Below are 23,424 nucleotides of genomic sequence, written 5' to 3' on the forward strand. Positions count from 1 at the left end.
AATAAAATTAGAAATGAAGAAGAAGTAACAACTGACACTGCAGAAATACGAAGGATCATGAGAGATTACTACAAGCCACTATATGCCAATAAAATGGACAACCATGAAGAAACGGACATATTCTTAGTAAAGCACAACCTTCCAACACTGAACCAGGAGCAAATAGAAAATAAAAGCAGACCAATCACAAGCACTGAAATTGAGGCTGTGATTAAAAATCTTCCAACAAACAAAAGCCCAGGACCAGATGGCTTCACAGGCAAATTCTACTGAACATTTAGAGAAGAGCTAACACCTATACTTCTCAAATTCTTCCAAAATATAGTAGAGGGAGGAACACTCCCAAATTCATTCTACGAGGCCACCATCACCCTGATACCAAAACCAGACTAGATGTCACAAAGAAAGAAAACCACAGGCCAATATCACTGATGAACATAGATGCAAAAATCCTAAACAAAATACTAGCAAACAGAATCCAACAGCACATTACAGGGATCATACACCATGATCAAGTTGGGTTTATCCCAGGAATGCAAGGATTCTTCAATACACGCATATCAATCAGTGTGAAAAACCATATTAACAAATTGAACGAAAAACCACATGATCATCTCAAAAGATGCAGAAAAAGGTTTCAGCAAAATTCAACACCAATTTATGATTAAAATCCTCCAGAAAGTAGGCATAGAGGGAACTTACCTCAACATAACAAAGGCCATATATGACAAACCCACAGCAAACATCATTCTCAATGGTGAAAAACTGAAACCATTTCCACTAAGATCAGGAACAGGACAAGGTTGTGCACTCTCACCACTATTATTCAACATAGTTTTGGAAGTGTTAGCCACAGCAATCAGAGAAGAAAAAGAAATAACAGGAATCCAAATCGGAAAAGAAGAAGTAAAGCTGTCACTGTTTGCAGATGACATGACATAGAGAATCCTAAAGATGTTACCAGAAAACTACTAGAGCTAATCAATGAATTTGGTAAAGTAGCACGATACAAAATTAATGCACAGAAATCTCTTGCATTCCTATACACTAATGATGAAAAATCTGAAAGAGAAATTAAGGAAACACTCCCATTTACCACTGCAACAAAAAGAATAAAATACCTAGGAATAAACCTACCTAAGGAGACAAAAGACCTGTATACAGAAATCTGTAAGACTGATGAAAGAAATTAAAGATGATACAAACAGATGGAGAGATATATCATGTTCTTGGATTGGAAGAATCAACATTGTGAAAATGACTATATTACCCTAAGCAATCTACAGATTCAGTGCAATCCCTATCAAACTACCAATGGCATTTTTCACAGAACTACAACAAAAAATTTCACAATTTGTATGGAAACACAAAAGACCCTGAATAGCCAAAGCAATCTTGAGAAAGAAAAACGGAGCTGCAGGAATCAGGCTCCTAGACTACAGACTATACTACAAAGCCACAGTAATCAAGACAGTATGGTACTGGCACATAAACAGAAAATATAGAACAATGGAACAGGATAGAAAGCCCAGAGATAAACCCACGCACATATGGCCACCTTATTTTTGATAAAAGAGGCAAGAATATACAATGGAGAAAAGACAGCCTCCTTAATAAGTGGTGCTGGGAAAACTGGACAGCTACATGTAAAAGAATGAAATTAGAACACTCCCTAACACCATACACAAAAATAAACTCAAAATGGATTAAAGACCTAAATGTAAGGCCAGACACTATCAAACTCTTAGAGGAAAACATAGGCAGAACACTCTATGACAAATCACAGCAAGATCCTTTTTGAACCACTTCCTAGAGAAAGGGAAATAAAAACAAAAATAAACAGGACCTAATGAAGCTTAAAAGCTTTTGCACAGCAAAGGAAACCATAAACAAGACGAAAAGACAACCCTCAGAATGGGAGAAAATATTTGCAAATGAAGCAACTGACAAAGGATTAATCTCCAAAATATATAAACAGCTCATGCAGCTCAATATCAAAAATACAAACAACCCAATCCAAAAATGGGCAGAAGATCTAAATAGACATTTCTCCAAAGAAGATATACAGATTGCCAACAAACACATGAAAGGACACTCAACATCACTAATCATTAGAGAAATGCAAATCAAAACTACAATGAGGTATCACCTCACACCAGTCAGAATGGCCATCATCAAAGAATCTACAAACAATAAATGCTGGAGAGAGTGTGGAGAAAAGGGAACCCTCTTGCACTGTTGGTGGGAATGTAAATTGATACAGCCACTGTGGAGAACAGTATGGACGTTCCTTAAAAAATAAAAATAGAACTACCATATGACCCATCAATACCACTACTGGGCATATACCCTAAGAAAACCATAATTCAAAAAGAATCATGTACCACAATGTTCACTGCAGCTCTATTTACAATAGCCAGGACATGGAAGCAACCTAAGTGTCCATCGACAGATGAATGGATAAAGAAGATGTGGCAAATGTATACAATGGAATATTACTCAGCCATAAAAAGAAATGAAATTGAGTTATTTGTAGTGAGGTGGATGGACCCAGAGTCTGTCATACAGAATGAAGTAAGTCAGAAGGAGAAAAACAAATACTGTATGTTAACACATATATATGGAATCTAAAACAAAAAAATGTTCTGAAGAACCTAGGGGCAGGAAAGGAATAAAGATGCAGATGTAGACAATGGACTTGAGGACATGGGGAGGGGGAAGTGTAAGCTGGGACGAAGTGAGAGAGTGGCATGGACATATATACACTACCAAATATAAAATAGATAGCTAGTGGGAAGCAGCCACATAGCACAGGGAGATCAGCTCAATGTTTTGTGACCACCTAGAGGGGTGGGATAGGTAGGGTGGGAGGGAGATGAAAGAGGGAGGAGATATGGTGATATACATATATGTATAGCTGAATCACTTTTTTATAAAGCAGAAATTAACACACCATTGTAAAGCAATTATACTCCAACAAAGATGTTAAAAAATAAGTAAATAAATAAAATTACAAACAGGCCTATATCTATCAAGAAATTTTAATTTATTGAAACCATCTCCCCTAAAGAAAACTTTAATCTACTTGATTATACTGGTAATGAAACAGTCAAGGAAGAACTAACACTAATATTACACAAACTATTTCAGAAAATAGAGAATGAGTGACCACTGCTCAATTTATTTTATGAGACCGGAATAAAACAACTTGGAAAAAAAGAAAACTACAGACAAATATCCTTCTTGAATATATAAACAAACTTCATTACCAAAATGCTAGCAAATTGATTCTAACAATATATTAAAAGGTAGGATTAATCCCAGAATAATAAGGTTAGTTTAACATTCAAAATTAATGTAATTCACCATGTCAAAAGAATAAAGGACAAAATCCATATGATCATTTTAATAGATGCAGAAGAATTTTTTGAAAATTCAACACCCCTTGATGACAAAACAACAACAACAAAAAAAAACCTCAGCAGGCTAAGAATAGTAGGGAACTTTCTCAACATGATAAATAGTATCAACAAAAAGCCTATAGCTAACATTATACATAATAGTAAAAGATTAAAGTGCATCCCCTGAGGTCAGGAGCAAGGTAACGATGCTCACTTTCACCTCTTCTATTCAATATGGTACTAGAGCTCACAGTCATTGCAATAAGGTAAGAAAAAATAAAAATTAAAAGATCAGAGGGCTTCCCTGGTGGCGCAGTGGTTGAGAATCTGCCTGCCAATGCAGGGGACACGGGTTCGAGCCCTGGTCTGGGAAGATCCCACATGCCGCGGAGCAACTAGGCCCGTGAGCCACAATTACTGAGCCTGTGCGTCTGGAGCCTGTCCTCCGCAACAAGAGAGGCCGCGATAGTGAGAGGCCCGCGCACCGCGATTAAGAGTGGCCCCCACTTGCCGCAACTAGAGAAAGCCCTCGCACAGAAACGAAGACCCAGCACAGCCATAAATAAATAAATAAGTAAAAATTAAAAAAAAAATAGAATGGAAAATACCAGAATGAATCACATTTATAAAAAAAAGATCAGAAAGGAAGACATAAAACTGTCATTGGCAAATGGCATGATTATTTATATGAAACATCACTCATAATCTGCAAAATAACTACTAGAACAAATGAATTTAGCAAAGTTACAGTTTCTAAGTTTTTTTAAATCAATTGTATTCTTATATACTATCAGCAAACATTGGAAAATGAAGGTTAAAAAAAAAATTATGCCAAAACCCATAAAATACCAAGGAATAAACCTAACAAAAGACACCTAAGAGCTATACTGAAAACTACAAACATTCTAATAGAAGTTAAAGGAGAGCTAAATAAATGGAAACATATACACATCTAATGGATTGGAAGATTCAACATTGTTAAGATGACAGTTCTCTCTAAATCAATCTACAGACTCAATGAAATCCCAATGAAAATTCCAGCAAGCTTTTTATTTTGTAGAAATTGACAAACTAATTCTAATATGTACATGGAGATGCAAAGGACCTAAAATAACCAAAATGATTTTTAAAACGAACAAAATGGAGAACTTATCCTATCTGATATAATATAGTATAGTAGAGTGTAGTAGAATAAACACAGTAGCCAAACTAACTTGGTATTGGTGAAAAGGTAGACATGTAGATCATTGGAATAGAACAGAGAATCCAAAAACGGACCCTCACATACATGGGTAATTTTTGACCACGGTGCCAAGGCAATTCAATGGGGAGAGAAAAGTCTTTCCAATAAACGGTGCTGAATATGTGTATGGGGAAAAAAAGAGTAATATCAACCTTTACCTTACACCAAATATAAAAATTGACTCAAAATAGATCATATACTTAAATGTAAATTCTAAAACTACAGAACTCCTAGAATAAAAATAGAAGAAAATCTTTACAACCTTGCAGTGGGCAAGTTTCTTGGAATATAAAAAGCCTGAACCATTAAAATAATTGATAAGAAAATATGTAATTGATAATCAAAAAATTTTTAATTTATCCTTCAAAAGACACTATTAATAAAACAAAAAGGTCACAGACTGGGAGAAAACATTCACAGCCCATATATATCAGACAAATTACTTGTATCCAGAATATACATTTATATAAATTTTACAACACAATAAAGAAGACAAGTAACCCAATAATCAAAGGGCAAAAGATCTGAACAGACACTTCACAAAAGATATATGAATGACCAATAAGCACAAGAAAAGATGCTCAACATCACTAGTCATGAGGGATATGCAAATTAAAACTAAAATAAAACACCACTATATACTCTTTTGAATGGCTGAAATTTTAAAAACTGACCACATCAAGTGTTGATGAGAATGTGAAACAACTGAAATCTCACACACTGCTAGTAGTAATGGAAAATGGTACAACCACTTTAAAAACAAAAAGAAAAAAAAAATCCTCCAGATCCCACCAACTAGCTTTTCCATTTTCCTTTCTGCAGGTCTTTATTCAAACACAGTTTGAAATAGCTGGAATTACATATGTGATTTTTTTTAATCCCTTTTTTTTTTTTTTTTTACTTAACAGTGCATTACAAGTACCCCTGATTTACATTAAACAAATTATTTGTATACTCTGTCATCTCATTTGGTACTGTCCAAGACTACATGTTCTAAAAGTCCAAGATCAAGATAGCTTACATTCACTTTGCACAGTGTGGCAGAGCCAACATGGAGGGAAAGGCAATTAGTGAATTGTTTTGTTTAATGATGAAAGTGAAACGTTCTCAGTGACATGTAGTAAATTAATCTGCATCTCATCAAAGATATTACCTTCTGGACAGAGTCCCAGTGCCTCATAAGTAAGAAGTTCATTGGTGGAAAAGCAATCATGAAGTTCTATTACATCAATATCACTTGGTCTGAAGCCAGATTTCTCATAGCACTTTCTGGCAGCTTCTTTACTCATATCAAAGCCAACCTAAAACCAAAACCATATATAAATAAATTAAGGGCATCAAAACTGGGACTTTTATATAAGGCTTATAAGAGATTAATATGTATAACCTTAACAGTTGAAAACTGACCATAAATATTGAAATCTCAGTTAATTCTGTATTACACAGAAAGTCCAAATAAAAGAATATCCAGGAGGGAGAATGAACATACACATTACATTTTGTACTATAAAAAGGACGTACAATTCCTCATGCCATATCCTGTGCTAAGTTACAAAAACTCTATCAAACCACAATATATAGTTGTGGTAGATAGGATGAAGAGATTTATCAAGAGATCATTATGATTCAGATACACTGAAAAATATGGGTAAATTTCTATATGCAATCATGCAATATTTCTAAGATCATATAGGATTCAAACCATTTTTCCAATATTCATGCTATTAACACCCCTTTGGTCTCAGATAATAACATGCAAACTCACCTCTTTTCCAAGGAATAAAATTGTGATGTGGTGGAAAGTGTACTACAATCAGAAAACCTGAGTATAAGTTTCACCTCTGCCACACCCTAGCTTGTGTGATCTTGGGCAAGTTACAGAAACATTTTAAAATTCAAAGCATTGTTGTAAAATCATTTTGTAAACTCTAACGTAAACCATATGCTTACTTATATATGTGTGTGTACATAACGCACATTTTTATATGTGTATATATGTATGTATCTTCAAATATTCAACTAACTCTAGGTCAGAACTCTCATCTTTTTTACTTCCTCCATTTTGTACTCAATCTTCAATCAGTGATTTTTAAAGTGCAAAAAAGTTCCTGAAAATATCTTTGTTTTTCCCTTAACTCTGTAAGACTGAAGTTCTGGGCATATCTAGTCAACTCAAAATTTTTTAAAATAGCACACTAGTTAGTTAAAAGTGCATGCATATGTTCTTATCAGTTATTTTCCCTTAACAGATTCTTAAGGATGTGTTATAATATTAAATTTTCTAGACCAATTTTTTTCAAGTAAATAACGTTCAGAGCTGATGACATGATGTCACCTTGAAATTTTGAAAAAGAAATCCCTTGACTGATTAATAAAACAGAATCTCAGACACACCATTTTAATAATACTTTTTTCTTCAAACGAGCTTGGCATATCAGTCACCATCTCTTGAGCCAAAATTTCCACAGCTTTGGATTTCAGGCCGTGCTTCTGTACAAATGCTTCACTAGCCAAAATTGCCGCTGCAGCACCATCTGAAGTGGGACTAAGAGGAGGTGAAAATAGTTATTTACACCTGGTTCACCTCGATCCTAGAATTTCGGTCTAGGAGTTCTTTCAGTGTGGAAAGGAAGGGTATGCTTGCTGGTCATCGGACTGTCTTTGTAATATCTGCAGTTAAAAATTATACATGCTTCGCACCTGAAGACTGAACTTCTATCAAGAATTTAAATGCTATCAGTCACTGCTTGATCTCTAAGGGTCTCTCCCAAAAAGTTCTTATTGCAAAGAATCCCAGATTTGCCTCTGCAGATACATAAGGTATCTTCTGGTGACTTCTGAGGAGTCCACAAGGGTATTCCTGAGCTAATAAAGATTCTAGTATAGGCCTAACTAGCTCCAACTTTGCTATCTCCCAAATAATCGGTCTTGGAATCCTTTTGGAAACTGGGAAAGGATGGAATAGGAGATACCAGAAAGCCCATGGTTTGGTTAAGACTCTTGAGATCTCCTCAAAATAGACCTTTTCCTTAGAGCAGCTGTGAAGGAAGGCAGCAGACACAAGAAGCCTTCTGTGAGTTGAGCTGTACTTTAAAAATGGGCAGACGCTCATACTGCAACAGATAAAAATGGACGTCACTTGTTCGCTTGCACCCCAGACAGTAACTCCAGGACACATCCAGGTGAGAGTTAGGCACAGGTAGGAGCTATGCAATACTAACTCAGTCTTCCAGGAGACAGATATTGTCAAGCAATTTTCAAGACAGAGCTACTATCATTATTAGAGCTTTGATTTTTTTTCTTGTTTTACCTTTACTCATAGTTACTATGATTGAGTAAAATTTCCTACAGTAGAAATATACAGCAGAAAAAACAAAATGGTCAAGGGAAAAACCTTTGGACTCCACTGGCCTCCCAAGCCACATTTAAATGAATAAATACTATTAAAACAGGGTAGGTGGAAGTCATGAGAAAAGGAAGTAAAATATATAATTTTCCAAGAGAAAAGACAATCTGTGTCTAGACAGGAATAGGAAGCAAGGGTGCTCACTCCAGGGTAAGGACTATACTTGGTAGGAGTTCTATAAAAGCAGATACATATACAGATACACCCAGATACAGAGCCTACAGTCTACCCAAGGGATAGAGGGGGTGGGGGGGTGGGGGAGAAGGCACAGTACTTCTATTAAATATTAAAATGTGTTTTTCTTACCAACATTGTAAGATAGTCAAAAAATCAAAAATTTTTGGAGATGCCATCACTTCATCTAAGCTGTACTCCTTTTGGAACTGGGAATACCTAAATATAAAATAAGTAGTTACAGAATGTGAGGTAGCAATCACAATTTTTGTTGAAGATGTTCTGGTCCAGAAGTTAAAGAGAGAATAACATGTAAATACTCTTTCCACAAACAAAAGATAGGCTTTCATAAACCATTTCAATCTACCATAAATAAGTCATTTGAATTGAATTTTTTAAATTCCTAACTCCAAAATATCATGTTGTATAAAAAAACTTTTGTCTAATTTTTGTCCTGGGTTCCTGGCATGGAGATTCTAAAACCCTTGGAATTTCCTGAATAATAGAAGTGTCTTTGTTATGCTAATTAGGTGACTTGTGGTGGTCCCCTTGTTAGCTGGGGGATAAGGGAGGGATGAGCCAGGGGTCTGGTCACCAGAAAGATCAACCATGCAAATACAAGATTGGGACTTTTGAACCAGTTTGACCCCTAGGGAGAAGAGGGGGGCCTAGAGATCGAGTGGCCAATGATTTAACTGAATATGCCTGCATAATGAAGCCCCAATAAGAACTCTAGAAACTGAAGCTTGGTGAAGCCACCTGGTTGCCAAGTACCTTCACATACCAGGAGGGTGATGTGCCCTGACTCCATGGGAAGAGGGCATGGAAGCTCTGCACTAGGAACCTTCCCAGTCATTATCCTACGTGCCTCTTCATTTGGTTGTTCCTCAGTAAGTACAGTAGTTTCCTGAGTTCTGTGAGTCATTCTAGTGAATTATCAAACATGAGAGGATCATGGGAACCCCTAAATTTATAGTCAGTTGGTCAGAGTGCAGGTGGCCTGGGGATCCTACTTCAACTGGCATCTAAAGTGAGGGCAGTCTTGTGAAGTCTTAATTCATAGAGTCTGCATTAACTCTGGGTGGCAGGTACCAGAATTAAATTGCAGTACACCCAGTTGGTGTCAAACCAGTTGGAGGTTAAAATAAAATAAGTTTTTTTTTTCCTGGAGAATTACAAAAATATTAGTTCCTTAAAAGCAAAATTAAATGACTTGCAATTCAGCCAACTTTTGTGGTGATAATATTATACAACTACATTTAATGAAGGCTAATGGCGTTCTTAAATAAATGTACCTATAATACCTATAGGTTTTTATAAAACCTATAATAAAATATCTGCACTCTTCAAAACATTTCCTTTCTCATCACTGCCAAGAAGAAACTTATTTTCATCCCCTTTGGTGCCTCTAACAATATAATCAGATGGTTTCAGAAATTGCTCTGGAAAGACAGCAGCACAAATAGATACAATAAGGGAGTTTCTAAAAGCAAACTTCAACTGGTATGGAAATTAAGCAATTCCAGTGTTTAGAAATCAAGCCCATGTAACTTAGATCTGCATACTACCGTCTGCACCTTTGCTTCTAAGGTTAACTTTGACCGTCACCAACTTTTAAAAAAATGCTTTATTTAAGCCAGATCCTGTACTAGACAGTGGGGACATGGACACAGTCCCTACCCTCAAGGAACTCAGTCTGAATCCATGGCAATAAATACACCATTCTAGTATGATAAATGCCATGACAGAAATGTTATACAGGGTGCCATGGGACCAACAGGATACACATCAAACCCAGATACTAAAGGGGGCTTCCTCTCTGAGGTTAGGCAAATAAGAGGAAATAGGAGATAGAGAATTCCTGGCACAAGGGTCAGCATATGCAAAACCTCTTGAGGTGAAATAGTTTATTGAAGTTAGAGCGTGACATTTGGGAAGGAATATGGAGGCAAGATGAAGAAGAGGGGGCAGGAGACATGAACAAGGATCAGATCATGAAAGGCCAGTATATGGTGTTTACATTATACTGAAAACAATGAGAAACTACTAAAGGATATTAAGCTGGGAGTGACATGACCAGATTTGTATTTCAGCAAGAAAGCTGTGGTGTGGAAAAGGAACAGTAAAAAGGCATTACCAAAAGCAAGTAAACCAACTAAGAGACTGGGGCAATAATTAAGGCAAGAAATGATAAGGGCCTAAAATAGGGAACTGGAAGTAAAAGATGGAGAGAAGCGGGACTTCCCTGGAGGTCCAGTGGTTAAGACTCCGTGCTTCCAATGCAGGGGGTGCGGGTTCGATCCCTGATCAGGGAACTAAGATTCCACATGCCGTGCAGCACAGCCAAAAAATAAAATTAAAAAAAAAAAAAAGATGGAAAGAAGTAATGAATTCAAGAGATAGTAAGGAGGGAGAGTTATAGACACAGGTCTGAAGGCTAAAGTGGCAGAAGCTATCCCTAATCTTATACTATCGATCACAGATTCTCACTACCTTTAGGTATTCTTATAATCTGTGAGGAAGCACTTGAGAAGGTTCTTAACTCAACCTTCTTAGAAATATGTAACAGGTTATCTCTAATGACTGGTCAGCAAACACAGAATTATCTTTCTTCACTAGTCAAGCAAAACCTAGTGTAAGAAGTTAGCATCTGAAATTTCTGAGCCAAACCTAGAAGGCTATTCTTGGCTGTTTCAGTGAGTTTTAAATGATGAAGCTGACATTCAGAAATAACATTTGCCTATTCAACATAATTGAGAACTTATAATACATAGCAGAAGATCCATGAGGACAAGGAACTAATCCATCTTGTTCACTGCTATATCACTAGCAGCTTTACCAGCGTCTTGCACATAGTAGGTTACTGAATATATAATAGCTGAGTGAATGAAAATCCTTTAGAAGAATGTTGTAATGAGTGGATAAATGAGTACCTGGTTGGGCAGGTAGTTAAGTAAAAGAAAGACTTGGAAGCTTTGCTTCTCTGGGGAAGGTCAAGAGCTGCTCTTTGGGGCCTCAAAGCCAGGAAACTGCATTACTGTCAACTCCGCAATATGTTGGTACAGTTCCTTACTAGTTTCAGGAAATCACAAGGATTTTTAATGGTTCTCCAAGTTCTAAGGACAAAGAAATCAGCTCTAGACCATATTTATGGGCTTAAGACTGCTTATCTTAACTACAATTCAGTAACAGCAAAGTTTTATTGAGCATATACTATGTTCCAATACCCTACTAGGTACTGAAGATATAAAGATGAGACATAATCTCTGCTCAAGGATCATCATCATCAGAGGAGAAAGATTTATAAATAAGTATGATACAGTGTGATATGTTATAACAGACATATACAGACAGTACAATGAAGCTCATGAGAAAAAATAATTATGCCCATTTAAGAAGGTACTAAGAGAAGCAATGATATTTGCGTTGGGACTTGATGAGTAAGTAGATACTTGCCAAACAAAAGAAAGGCAGAAGGATATTCCAGGGAGAGTTAACAGCATAACTAAAAACACAGAAACAAGCACAGTATAATACACTTAAGAAATACCAAGTGATCTTGTGAGAGATGAGATTGAGAATAACCAGGGAAGTGGTAGGAAATAAGACCAGCAAAGTAGAGTGAGGCCGAATTATAACAGGTTTGTTATCTCATATGAAGGAATTTCTATTTTATTATATAAGCAAGGGAATTAACCAAAGCTTCCACAATACCCTTAGATCTTTCACAGAATACCATTAAATTTAGGGCATGGGAGTAGATATTATTTGTTAATTAGGTATATCCTGAATTCAAACATCAATTCAGAATCAGAAGAATGAGGAGAACAAGTAGTAGCAAGAAGTATTAGAAATATGTGGTAATGACCCACTTGTGGTATAAAATGTCCCTTATCATGTTTTTATGTTTATTAAACATGGCAAAATTTGTTTAATAGTTCAGAAACAATTTACTGAGCACCAAGTATGTTCCAGATTCTGTGCTAAGCATTAAGAACATAAAGATAAGAGATGGCTCTTGTCCTCAAGGAGTTTATAATCTAGTACAAGGAAAAATATAAACATTATTTTACCACTATTTAGAATGATCCTGAGCAAGCTGCCTAATTTCTGTAAGCCTCATTTTCATCATCTATAAAATAAGAATAAAAATAACTACCTTATAGGGTCCTTGAGAGGATTAAATGAAAATGTACATAAAAGTACCTAGCACAGTGACACAGAGTTGGCATTTAATAAAGTTAGCTACTATTCTTTTATTGCCTAGTGGTTTGCTTTTGCAGAGATTCTAGTTGTGTGGCACTAATTCAATTCCCAGTGAACCAATTTTATTCAGCAACCATTAAGTACATGCTATGAGCCATGCATTGCACTAGGCACTAGGGATTCAAAGATTAATTACCAGTAATACACATGATGTAATTTTACTTCAGACTATTTTGTAGGATATAAATAACCATATTATTCTATCAGAGTAAGAGTTAATGACACTAACATAATTAAAATGCAAATAATTTCATATAAAATAATTAAAACAACCACTAATACGTGTTTTACAAACATTTTAATTGATCAAAACAAACTAAGAAAAGTTTTAAAAAATGGTTTAAAATGGGGCCTGGTTATTTCCAATTAAAATTATTATAATAAATTTCATTTACTAGAGTTAGAACCTATGACCAATTACATCTTTTAACGCAAGCCATTCACATTCTTTCTTAAAAGAGCAACTAAGCTTAAATGGCATTTTAAACATAAATAGACCAAAACCTAAACTGAAAAGTAGTCATCAAAAGTTTACGTGGGCACAAGCCTTTCATAAGAAAAAAACCATTCTAGTTAACATCTTTGAGGTCTTACATTTGCTTTTCAAGTATAAAGTTGCATATTACATAGCAGGATAACCCAGATTCTCACTATTTCATATCTCTGAAATACTTACGGGTTATTAACTGAATGTTTATGATTTTTCCATCCAATTTTTGCAAAGTGTTCAAGTTTTGTTCCTGTAGAGAAAGCAAACTTCTATTAGTGGGTTAATGCTTTCCTGTTGCTTGTTAACAAATGTTGCAATGGTACTCAGTATCCTCCTAATATTTCCACATTTTCCCATGCATACATACCAGCACTGGAAACTTCAACACTGATCCCTCACATAAACATTTCTTTATAATTAAACTTGGGTGCATTTAATGAATTGAATCAACAAATAAGCGTATGATATGAAAATAGTTCAAACTGGCCTATTCTACCTAGTACAACTAGGGTCTACTTTCAAAACCCAGAAAATATAGCCTAGGACCACAGTGGTTATAAGGCAGGAAAGCACTGCCAGCAATACTTCAAGGAGTCTGCCAAAACATCCCAACATCCCTGGATTAAGTGAATTTTACAATTCACACCTTCTAGGGCCTGAACTTCTTTTTCCTTATGATAAGGCAGAAGGGTCTTCAGAAGAGTTACAGTCTAACAAGAAAAATGTAAGAGGCCCGCGCACCGCGATGAAGAGTGGCCCCCGCACCACGATGAAGAGTGGCCCCCGCTTGCCGCAACTAGAGAAAGCCCTCGCACGAAACGAAGACCCAACACAGCTAAAAATAAATAAATAAATAAATAAATAGAGTAGCTATTAATTTAAAAAAACAAAAGAGAAGTGTATACTTTTTAAATTCTTTAACAGAAAGTTTAAAGAGTAGTGTCGGAAAATAAAAGCAAGCGCGTTAATGAAGTAAAATTTGCAAAAACCTCGTTTACTATTTTTAAGAAGATGAAACAGAATAAAATAGGTTTTGAATCCTCCTTTGGAACTAGAAAGACCAAGGAATGAAAAAGTGCACTGATCAGAGCTGATAATATTAAGTTAATACACAGCACAATGAAGTGGAGAGTCCCCATTTCTGTTTTATCTCTATTTTTCTGTCAAGGAGGGTGATCTTCAGAGCAGAAATGACATACATATAATTGAACAAATCTTCTCTCAATTCTAATAAAAATGGAAAAAGGTAGAAACCACACTAGCAATCTCATACCAATGAGAGTAGTGACTGATCCAAAGGCAGTCAGTACGGGTCCAGTAAGAAAAAGCCACATCAAATTATTATCTTTTTTTTTCAATTTTATTTTATTTTTTTAATACAGTAGGTTCTTATTAGTTATCTATTTTATACATATTGGTGCATACATGTCAATCCCAAACTCCCAATTCATCCCAGCACCACCCCCGTCCCCCACTTTCCCCGCATGGTGTCCATACATTTGTTCTTTACATCTGTGTCTCTATTTCTGCCTTGAAAACTGGTTCATCTGTACCATTTTTCTAGATTTCACATATATGCATTAATATACGATATTTGTTTTTCTCTGACTTACTTCACTCTGTATGACAGTCGCTAGGTCCATCCACGTCTCTACAAATGACCCATTTTCGTTCCTTTTTATGGCTGAGTAATATTCCATGGTATATATGTACCACATCTTCTTTATCCATTCATCTGTCGATGAGCATTTAGGTTGCTTCCATGACCTGGCGATTGTAAATAATGCTGCAATGAGCATTGGGGTGCATGTGTCTTTTTGAATTATGGTTTTCTCTGGGTATATGGCAGTAGTGGGATTGCTGGGTCATATGGTAATTCTATTGTTAGTTTTTTAAGGAAACTCCATACTGTTCTCCATAGTGGCTGTATCAATTTACATTCTCACCAACAGAGCAAGAGGGTTCCCTGTTCTCCACACCCTCTCCAGCATTTGTTGCTTGTAGATTTTCTGATGATGTCCATTCTAATGCGTGTGAGGTGATACCTCATTGTAGCACTGATTTGCATTTCTCTAATAATTAGTGATGCTGAGCAGCTTTTCATGTGCCTCTTGGCCATCTGTATGTCTTCTCTGGAGAAATGTCTATTTAGGTCTTCTGCCCATTTTTCAATTGGGTTTTTTTTTAAAATATTGAGCTGCATGAGCTGTTTATATATTTTGGAGATTAATCCTTTGTTCATTGATTCGTTTGCAAATATTTTCTCCCATTCTGAGGGTTGTCTTTTTGTCCTGTTTATAGTTTCCTTTGCTGTGCAAAAGCTTTTAAGTTTCATTAGGTCCCATTTGTTTATTTTTGTCTTTATTTCCATTACTCTATGAGGTGGGTCAAAAAAGATCATGCTGTGATTTATGTCAAAGAGTGTTCTTCCTAAAAAAAAAAAAAAAAAAGAGTGTTCTTCCTATGTTTTCCTCTAAGAGTTTTATAGTGTCCGGTCTTACATTTAGGCCTTTAATCCATTTTGAGTTAATTTTGAGCATGGTGTTAGGGAGTGTTCTAAATACATTCTTTTACATGTAGCGCTCCAGTTTTCCCAGGACCACTTATTGAAGAGACTGTCTTTTCTCCATTGTATATCCTTGCCTCCTTTGTCATAGATCAGTTGACCATAGGTGCGTGGGTTATCTCTGGGCTTTCTATCTTGTTCCATTGATCTATATTTCTGTTTTTGTGCCAGTACCATATTGTCTTGATCACTGTAGCTTTGTAGTATAGTCTGAAGTCAGGGAGTCTGATTCTTCCAGCTCTGTATTTTTCCCTCAAGTTTGCTTTGGCTATTCGGGGTCTTTTGTGTCTCCATACAAATTTTAAGATTTTTTGTTCCAGTTCTGTAAAAAATGCCATTGGTAATTTGATAGGGATTGCATTGAATCTGTAGATTGCTTTGGGTAGTATAGTCATTTTCACAATATTGATTCTTCCAATCCAAGAACATGGTATATTTCTCCATCTGTTTGTGTCATCTTTAATTTCTTTCATCAGTGTCTTATAGTTTCCTGAGTACAGGTCTTTTACCTCCTTAGGTATGTTTATTCCTAGGTATTTTATTCTTTTTGTTGCAATGGTGAATGGGATTGTTTCCTTAATTTCTCTTTCTGATCTTTCGTTGTTAGTGTATAGGAATGCAAGAGATTTCTGTGCATTAATTATAGTATCCTGCAACTTTACCAAATTCATTGATTAGCTCTAGTAGTTTTCTGGTGGCATATTTAGGATTATCTATGTGCAGTATCATATCATCTGCAAACAGTGACAGTTTTACTTCTTCTTTTCCAATTTGTATACCTTTTATTTCTTTTTCTTCTTTGATTGCCATGGCTAGGACTTCCAAAACTATGTTGAATAGTAGTGGCAAGAGTGGACATCCTTGTTTTGTTCCTGATCTTAGAAGAAATGCTTTCAGTTTTTCACCATTGAGAATGATGTTTGCTGTGGGTCTGTTGTATATGCCCCTTATTATGTTGAGGAAGGTTCCCTCTATGCCCCCTTTCTGGAGAGTTTTTATCATAAATGGGTGTTGAATTTTGTCAAAAGCTTTCTGCATCTATTGAGATGATCATATGCTTTTTATTCTTCAATTTTTTAATATGTTGTATCACACTGATTGATTTGCATATATTGAAGAATCCTTGGATCCCTGGGATAAATCCCACTTGGTCATGGTGTAGGATCCTTTTAATGTGTTGTTGGATTCTGTTTGCTAGTATTTTGTTGAGGATTTTTAGATCTATATTCATCAGTGATATTGGTCTGTAATTTTCTTTTTTTGTAGTATCTTTGTCTAGTTTTGGTATCAGGGTATTGGTAGCCTCATAGAATGAGTTTAGGAGTGTTCCTTCCTCTGCAATTTTTTGGAAGAGTTTGAGAAGGATGGGTGTTCGCTCTTCTCTAAATGTTTGATAGAATTCACCTGTGAAGCCATCTGGTCCTGGACTTTTGTTTCTTGAAAGGTTTTTAACCACAGTTTCAAATTCATTACTTCTGTTTGGTCTGTTCATATTTTCTGTTTTTTCCTGGTTCAGTCTTGGAAGGTTATACCTTTCTAAGAATTTGTCCATTTCTTCCAGGTGGTCCATTTTATTGGCATAGAGTTGCTTGTAGTAGTCTCTTATAATGCTTTGTATTTCTGCAGTGTCAGTTGTAACTTCTCCTTTTTCATTTCTAATTTTATTGATTTGAGTCCTCTCCCTCTTTTTCTTGATGAGTCTGGCTAAAGGTTTATGAATTTTGTTTACCTTCTCAAGGAACCAGGTTTTAGTTTTATTGATCTTTGCTATTGTTTTCTTTGTTTCCATTTCATTTATTTCTGCTCTGATCTTTATGATTTCTTTCCTTCTGCTAACTTTGGGTTTTGTTTGTTCTTCTTCCTCTAGTTCCTTGAGGTGTAAGATTAGATTGTTTCTTCGAGATTTTTCTTGTTTCTTGAGGTAGGATTGTATTGCTATAAACTTTCCTCCTAGAACTGCTTTTGCTGCATCTCATAGGTTTTGGATCGTCGTGTTTTCATTGTCATTTGTCTCTAGGTATTTTTTGATTTCCTCTTTGATTTCTTCAGTCATCTCTTGGTTATTTAGTAACGTATTGTTTAGCCTCCATGTGTTTGTGTTTCTTATATTTTTTTTCCCTGTAATTTATTTCTAGTCTCATAGCACTGTGGTCGGAAAAGATGCTTGATATGATTTCAATTTTCTTAAATTTACCAAGGCTTGATTTGTGACCCAAGATATGATCTATCCTGGGGAATGTTTCGTGTGCACTTGAGAAGAAAATGTAATCCAATGTTTTTGGATAGAATGTCCTATAAATATCAATTAAATCTATCTGGTCTATTGTGTCATTTAAAGCTTGTGTTTCCTTATTAATTTTCTGTCTGGATGATCTGTCCATTGTCGTAAGTGAGGTGTTAAAGTCCTCCACTATTACTGTGTTACTGTCAGTTTCCTCTTTTATAGCTGTTAGCATTTGCCTTATGTATTGAGGTGCTCCTATGTTGGGTGCATATATATTTATAAGTGTTATATCTTCTTCTTGGATTGATCCCTTGATCGTTATGTAGTGTCCTTCTTTGTCTCTTGTAACATTCTTCATGTTAAAGTCTATTCTGATATGAGTATTGCTACTCCAGCTTTCTCTTGATTTCCATTTGCATGGAATATCTTTTTCCATCCCTTCACTTTCAGTCAGTATGTGTCCCTAGGTCCGAAGTGGGTCTCTTGTAGACAGCATATATATGGGTCTTGTTTTTGTATCCATTCAGTGAGCCTGTGTCTTTTGGTTGGAGCATTTAATCCATTCACATTAAAGTAATTATCATTATGTAAGTTCCTATTACCATTTTCTTAATTGTTTTGGGTTTGTTTTTGTAGGTCCTTTTCTTCTCTTCTGTTTCCCACTTAGAGAAGTTCCTTTAGCATTTGTTGTAGACCTGGTTTGGTGGTGCTGAATTCTCTTAGCTTTTGCTTGTCTGTAAAGCTTTTGATTTCTCCATCGAATCTGCATGAGATCCTTGGTGGGTACAGTAATCTTGGTTGTAGGTTCTTCCCTTTCATCACTTTAAATATATCATGGCACTCCCTTCTGGCTTGTAGAGTTTCTGCTGAGAAATCAGCTGTCAACCTTATGGGAGTTCCCTTGTATGTTATTTGTCATTCTTCCCTTGTTGCTTTCAATAATTTTTCTTCGTCTTTAATTTTCGTCAATTTGATTACTATGTGTCTCAGCCTGTTTCTCCTTGGGTTTATCCTGCCTGGGACTCTCTGTGCTTCCTGGACTGGGGTGGCTATTTCCTTTCCCATGTTAGGGAAGTTTTCAACTATAATCTCTTCAAATATTTTCTCGAGTCCTTTCTCTCCCTCTTCTCCTTCTGGGACCCCTATAATGTGAATGTTGGTGCATTTAATGTTGTCCCAGAGGTCTCTTAGGCTGTCTTCATTTCTTTTCATTCTTTTTTCTTTAGTCTGTTCTGTGGCAGTGAATTCCACCATTTTGTCTTCCAAGTCACTTACCCTTCCTTCTGCCTCAGGTATTCTGCTATTGATTCCTTCTAGTGTATTTTTCATTTCAGTTATTGTATTGTTCAACTCTGTTTGTTCTTTATTTCTTCTAGGTGTTTGTTCTTTAATTCTTCCAGGTGTTTGTTAAACATTTCTTGCATCTTCTCAATCTTTGCCTCCATTCTTTTTCTGAGGTCCTGGATCATCTTCACTATCATTACTCTGAATTCTTTTTCTGGAAGTTTGCCTATCTCCACTTCATTTAATTGTTTTTCTGGGGTTTTGTCTTGTTCCTTTATCTGGTACATAGTCCTCTCCCTTTTCATTTTGTCTATCTTTCTGTGAATGTGGTTTGCATTCCACAGGCTGCAGGACTGTAGTTCTTCTTGCTTCTGCTGTCTGCCCTCTCGGGGATGAGACTATCTAAGAGGCTTGTGCGAGCTTCCTGATGGGAGGGACTGGTGGTGGGTAGAGCTGGGTGTTGCTCTGGTGGGCAGAGCTCAGTAAAACTTTAATCCACTTGTCTGCTGATGGGTGGGCTTGAGTTCCCTCCCTGTTGGTTGTTTGGTCTGAGGAAACCAAGCAGTGGAGGCTACAGGCTCTGTGGTAGGGCTAATGGCAGACTCCGGGAGGGCTCACACCAAGGAGTACTTCCCAGAACTTCTGCTCCCAGTGTCCCTGTCCCTACCATGAGCCACAGCCATCCCCTGCCTCTGCAAGAGACCCTCCAACACCAGCAGGTGGGTCTGGTTCAGTTTCTTATGGGGTCACTGCTCCTTCCCCTTCAGTCCTGGTATGCACACTACTTTGGGTGTGCCCTCCAAGAGTGGAGTCTCTGTTACCCCCAGTCCTGTTGAAGTCCTGCAATCAAATCCCGCTAGCCTTCAAAGTCTGATTCTCTGGGAATTCCTCCTCCCATTGCCGGACCCCCAGGTTGGGAAGCCTGATGTGGGGCTCAGAACCTTCACTCCGGTGGGTGGACTTCTGTGTATAATTGTTCTCCAGTTTGTGAGTCACCCACCCAGCGGTTATGGGATTTGATTTTATTGTGATTGCGCCCCTCCTACCCTCTCATTGCGGCTTCTCCTTTGTCTTTGGATGTGGGGTATCTTTTTTGGTGAGTTCCAGTGTCTTCCTGTCAATGACTGTTCAGCAGTCAGCTGTGATTCCAGTACTCTCGCAAGAGGGAGTGAGCACATGTCCCTCTACTCCGCCATCTTGAACCAATCCACCCAAATTAATTATCTTTTTTTTACTGTATTGGCTAGTAGATCAAATGAAACATAGTATCTAGTATCAGCAAGACAACAGACAAAATTTTTAAGGTCACCTTTTGGGACAAGACAAGGAAATACTGTAGTGTGGCGTTTTTTCCCTTTTGTTTTTCAGGGTTTCTTTGGTGTTACTATAAAAATGAAGGTTCTTCTGTTAGGTTTACATAACACTGGTTTAAACAAAGTTAAACAAATTTCTTTATGGCAGAGCATTAAGAGACTTTCCTTTACTATTGCATGTGTATTATGATTGTCCAAAAGAGAGTTAAAGTATGAAGCATTTTCCAACTTAATTGACCCATGTCATGGAGCATCTTAAGAGTCAACAGAACACATAGGCACTGATCAATGACAGGCACTGATCAAAGTATTAACCTAGAACAAAGTCTCTACTGCTAACCTCTAACCTCAGCCATGCTCTGGTTAATATTTCTACCAAAAATTGGATTAGAAAATTAAAGGGTAAGAGTAGCCCCCGCTCACTGCAACTAGAGAAAGCCTGCACGCAGCAACAAAGACCCAATGCAGCCATAAATAAATAAATAAATTTATTTAAAACAAAATAAAGAAAATTAAAGGGTATGCTCATCAAACCTGAAGCTGAGAGAGACTGCTATAATGTTGGATCCAAATAGACTTCAGTGAGGTTTATCAATGAGATGGATCAGAATGTAATTAATTAAATGCCCAGTTCTATTCTTGACCACCCAAAACTACCTAAGAAAAGGAGCAGCAATCATGAGAAAGGCTCTGAGGTTCTGTTCGATGATAAGCTCAATATGATTCAACAGTGTGTTGTGATTACCAGAAAAGCTTACATGCAATCACAGTACAGTAATTAGTCTGGGGATGATGGGTCATGAAACAAGTCTAATAAGAAACAGTTAAAGGGAACAAGGTCGAGATGGCTTCAGATATTTGAAGGGCTGTAAGGTGAAAGAGGCTTGTTCTATGAGTCTCAGAAGACAGAAACTACAGGGAGAGAGATTTGAGTCCAACATGAAAAAGAACACTGTAACAACTGGAATCACCAAAAAATGGAATGAGTAGCCTCTGTGGCAAGTTTCTTGTCACAGGAAGTACAAATGCTTTATTGTCATCTATTAGAAGATTTACAAGCAATTCACAAATGGATTTGTAGGAAGAAGGGCAGCTAAACTATATAAAAGCACTTGGCATAGTGTCTGACATAGGAGACATTCAGTAGGTATTGATGTCTTTTCTTCTTGTTTCCTTGCTGTGGGATCCAGTTAATCTACAGAAGATAGGAGCCCTTTGAAAAATATTCTGCCAATCACTTACCATGTATTTACTAATCCTGGACACTGATGAAGGGCTTGTTGACTACTGATTCTGAACTGCCAATTCAGATTTTTGGCTGTTCTAAGAATATGAGTAGTATAAAAAGATCTCAATCTCTTTGAATCAAACCTTGAAGCCACAAAAATCTCCTGATTCTATAGCAGAATGTAAGCTACTACAAACATTCTTACATATTCATTTCTAGAGCACATTCACAAACAGCAATTTCAAACAACAACTTAAAATTCTATGAAATTCTACAATTCATTAGAAATCTGTTGGATGAAGAATAATATTTCAACTAAAATACTGCACATTTACACTTCAGACTTTAGACTAGAAAAAACTGTCCAACTACTCTGAGTAATGTAAAACTTGAGAAAAGGTTGAAAACACACCAAACGCAGATTTCCAGCTAGCTGAGGGCAATGGAAGCTGCCTAAATCTCTCTTCATATCCTCTAAAAAAATATAGAATAACAAGAAAAACAAATAAAACTGCACAAAACAATACCCTCAGCATAACTAGACAAAAGAAAACACAAAACTTCAAATTATCTGTAAGTGAAAAAAAAAAGGGAAAGGGAAAAAGTGACCAAATCCCTGCCAGCAATCATTCACACTCCCACAGTAAGCCTCCTAGGGAAGAAGGGCAGTCTGAAAAATACTGCACAGGAGAGAAGAGGGGAGCTAGTGGCAGGCCTACGATTGCTCTGAAACTACCACCAGGAAGAAAAAGACTCCCCACAAGAGTGAAAATATTGGAAAAATATTCGTGTAGATCAAAACATGACTACAAGGAAGGGTTAGAAAAGCACAGGAGACTCAAGGCAGTAATCTTTGAAAGGTATAGCTTCTAGGAGAAGAAAAGAGGGCAAAAAAAAAAAAAAATGTGGAGGGGAAGGTCCCTTTAGCAACTGGATGGTGAAAGATAAAAGAAGCAAACAGGGAAATTTCTGGGGTCCTACAAGACAAAACAAACAAACAAAAAAGAAACAAGAAATCAGAGGACACACAGTCCATCTTTCAAAAAATCCACTACAGAAATAAGACTTTACTACACTGACATGAGCGGACATCAGAGAATTAGGAATCACTCCAAATTTAAAAGAACGCTCTCAAATCACAATGTAATAAAACTAGTAACTATTAATAAAATGTAAGAATTAAGTCTACCTGGAAATTTTTTAACTATTTCCATAAAACAACTCTTGGGCAAAAAGAGGAAACAAAAATGATTGCAAAGCTTCTGAAAAAAATGATACTGAAAACTAAAACACTACATATCAGAACCAATGTGATATGTTTAAAGCTGTAACAAGGACATAGCACTAAACACTAAGAATGACTAAAATGGAACATATTGATCAATTAAAAAGAATGAAGTCCTGATCCATGCTACTACCTGAATAAACTGTGAATGTTTTCTATGCTGAGTGAAAGAAGCCAGTCACAAAAGGTCACATACTGTATGGTCCATTTAAATGAAGTGTTCATAATAAGCAAACACATAAAAACAGAAATTAGATTAGTGGTTGCCAGGTGCCTCAGAGGAAAGGATTGCTAATGGGTATGGGGTTTCCTTTGAGGATGATGAAAATGTTCTGAAATTAGATAGTGGTGATGATTGCACAACTCTGTGAATATACTAAAAAACACTGAATTGTACACTTTAAAAGAATGAATTTTTATGGTATGTCAATTTTATCTCAATAAAGCTGTTATTCACTAAAAGGATAAAAAATGAATTAAATTCCCAATTCAAAAAACTAGAAAAACAACCACAAGATAAACCAATAAAAAGCACAAGGAAGAT

At 36.4% G+C, this 23,424-nt stretch overlaps 1 protein-coding gene across 4 annotated transcripts in view; it reads right to left on the minus strand.

Moving 5' to 3' along the window:
- The window catches only part of SCP2 (sterol carrier protein 2), a 148,672-nt gene that overhangs the window by 87,823 nt on the left and 37,425 nt on the right, over nt 1–23,424 (minus strand). For all 4 annotated transcript variants that reach the window (XM_082371265.1, XM_082371266.1, XM_082371267.1 and 1 more), the window contains 4 exons: nt 13,167–13,230; nt 8,357–8,443; nt 7,039–7,189; nt 5,798–5,945 (listed from right to left, as the gene is read on the minus strand). In XM_082371265.1, coding sequence (XP_082227391.1) covers nt 5,798–5,945; nt 7,039–7,189; nt 8,357–8,443; nt 13,167–13,230 — 450 coding nt within the window. The remainder of the gene's footprint in view (nt 1–5,797; nt 5,946–7,038; nt 7,190–8,356; nt 8,444–13,166; nt 13,231–23,424) is intronic.

Source organism: Balaenoptera borealis (assembly GCF_965194805.1).
Source record: "Balaenoptera borealis genome assembly, chromosome: 1".
In the NCBI taxonomy this organism is placed as follows: Eukaryota; Metazoa; Chordata; class Mammalia; order Artiodactyla; family Balaenopteridae; genus Balaenoptera; species Balaenoptera borealis.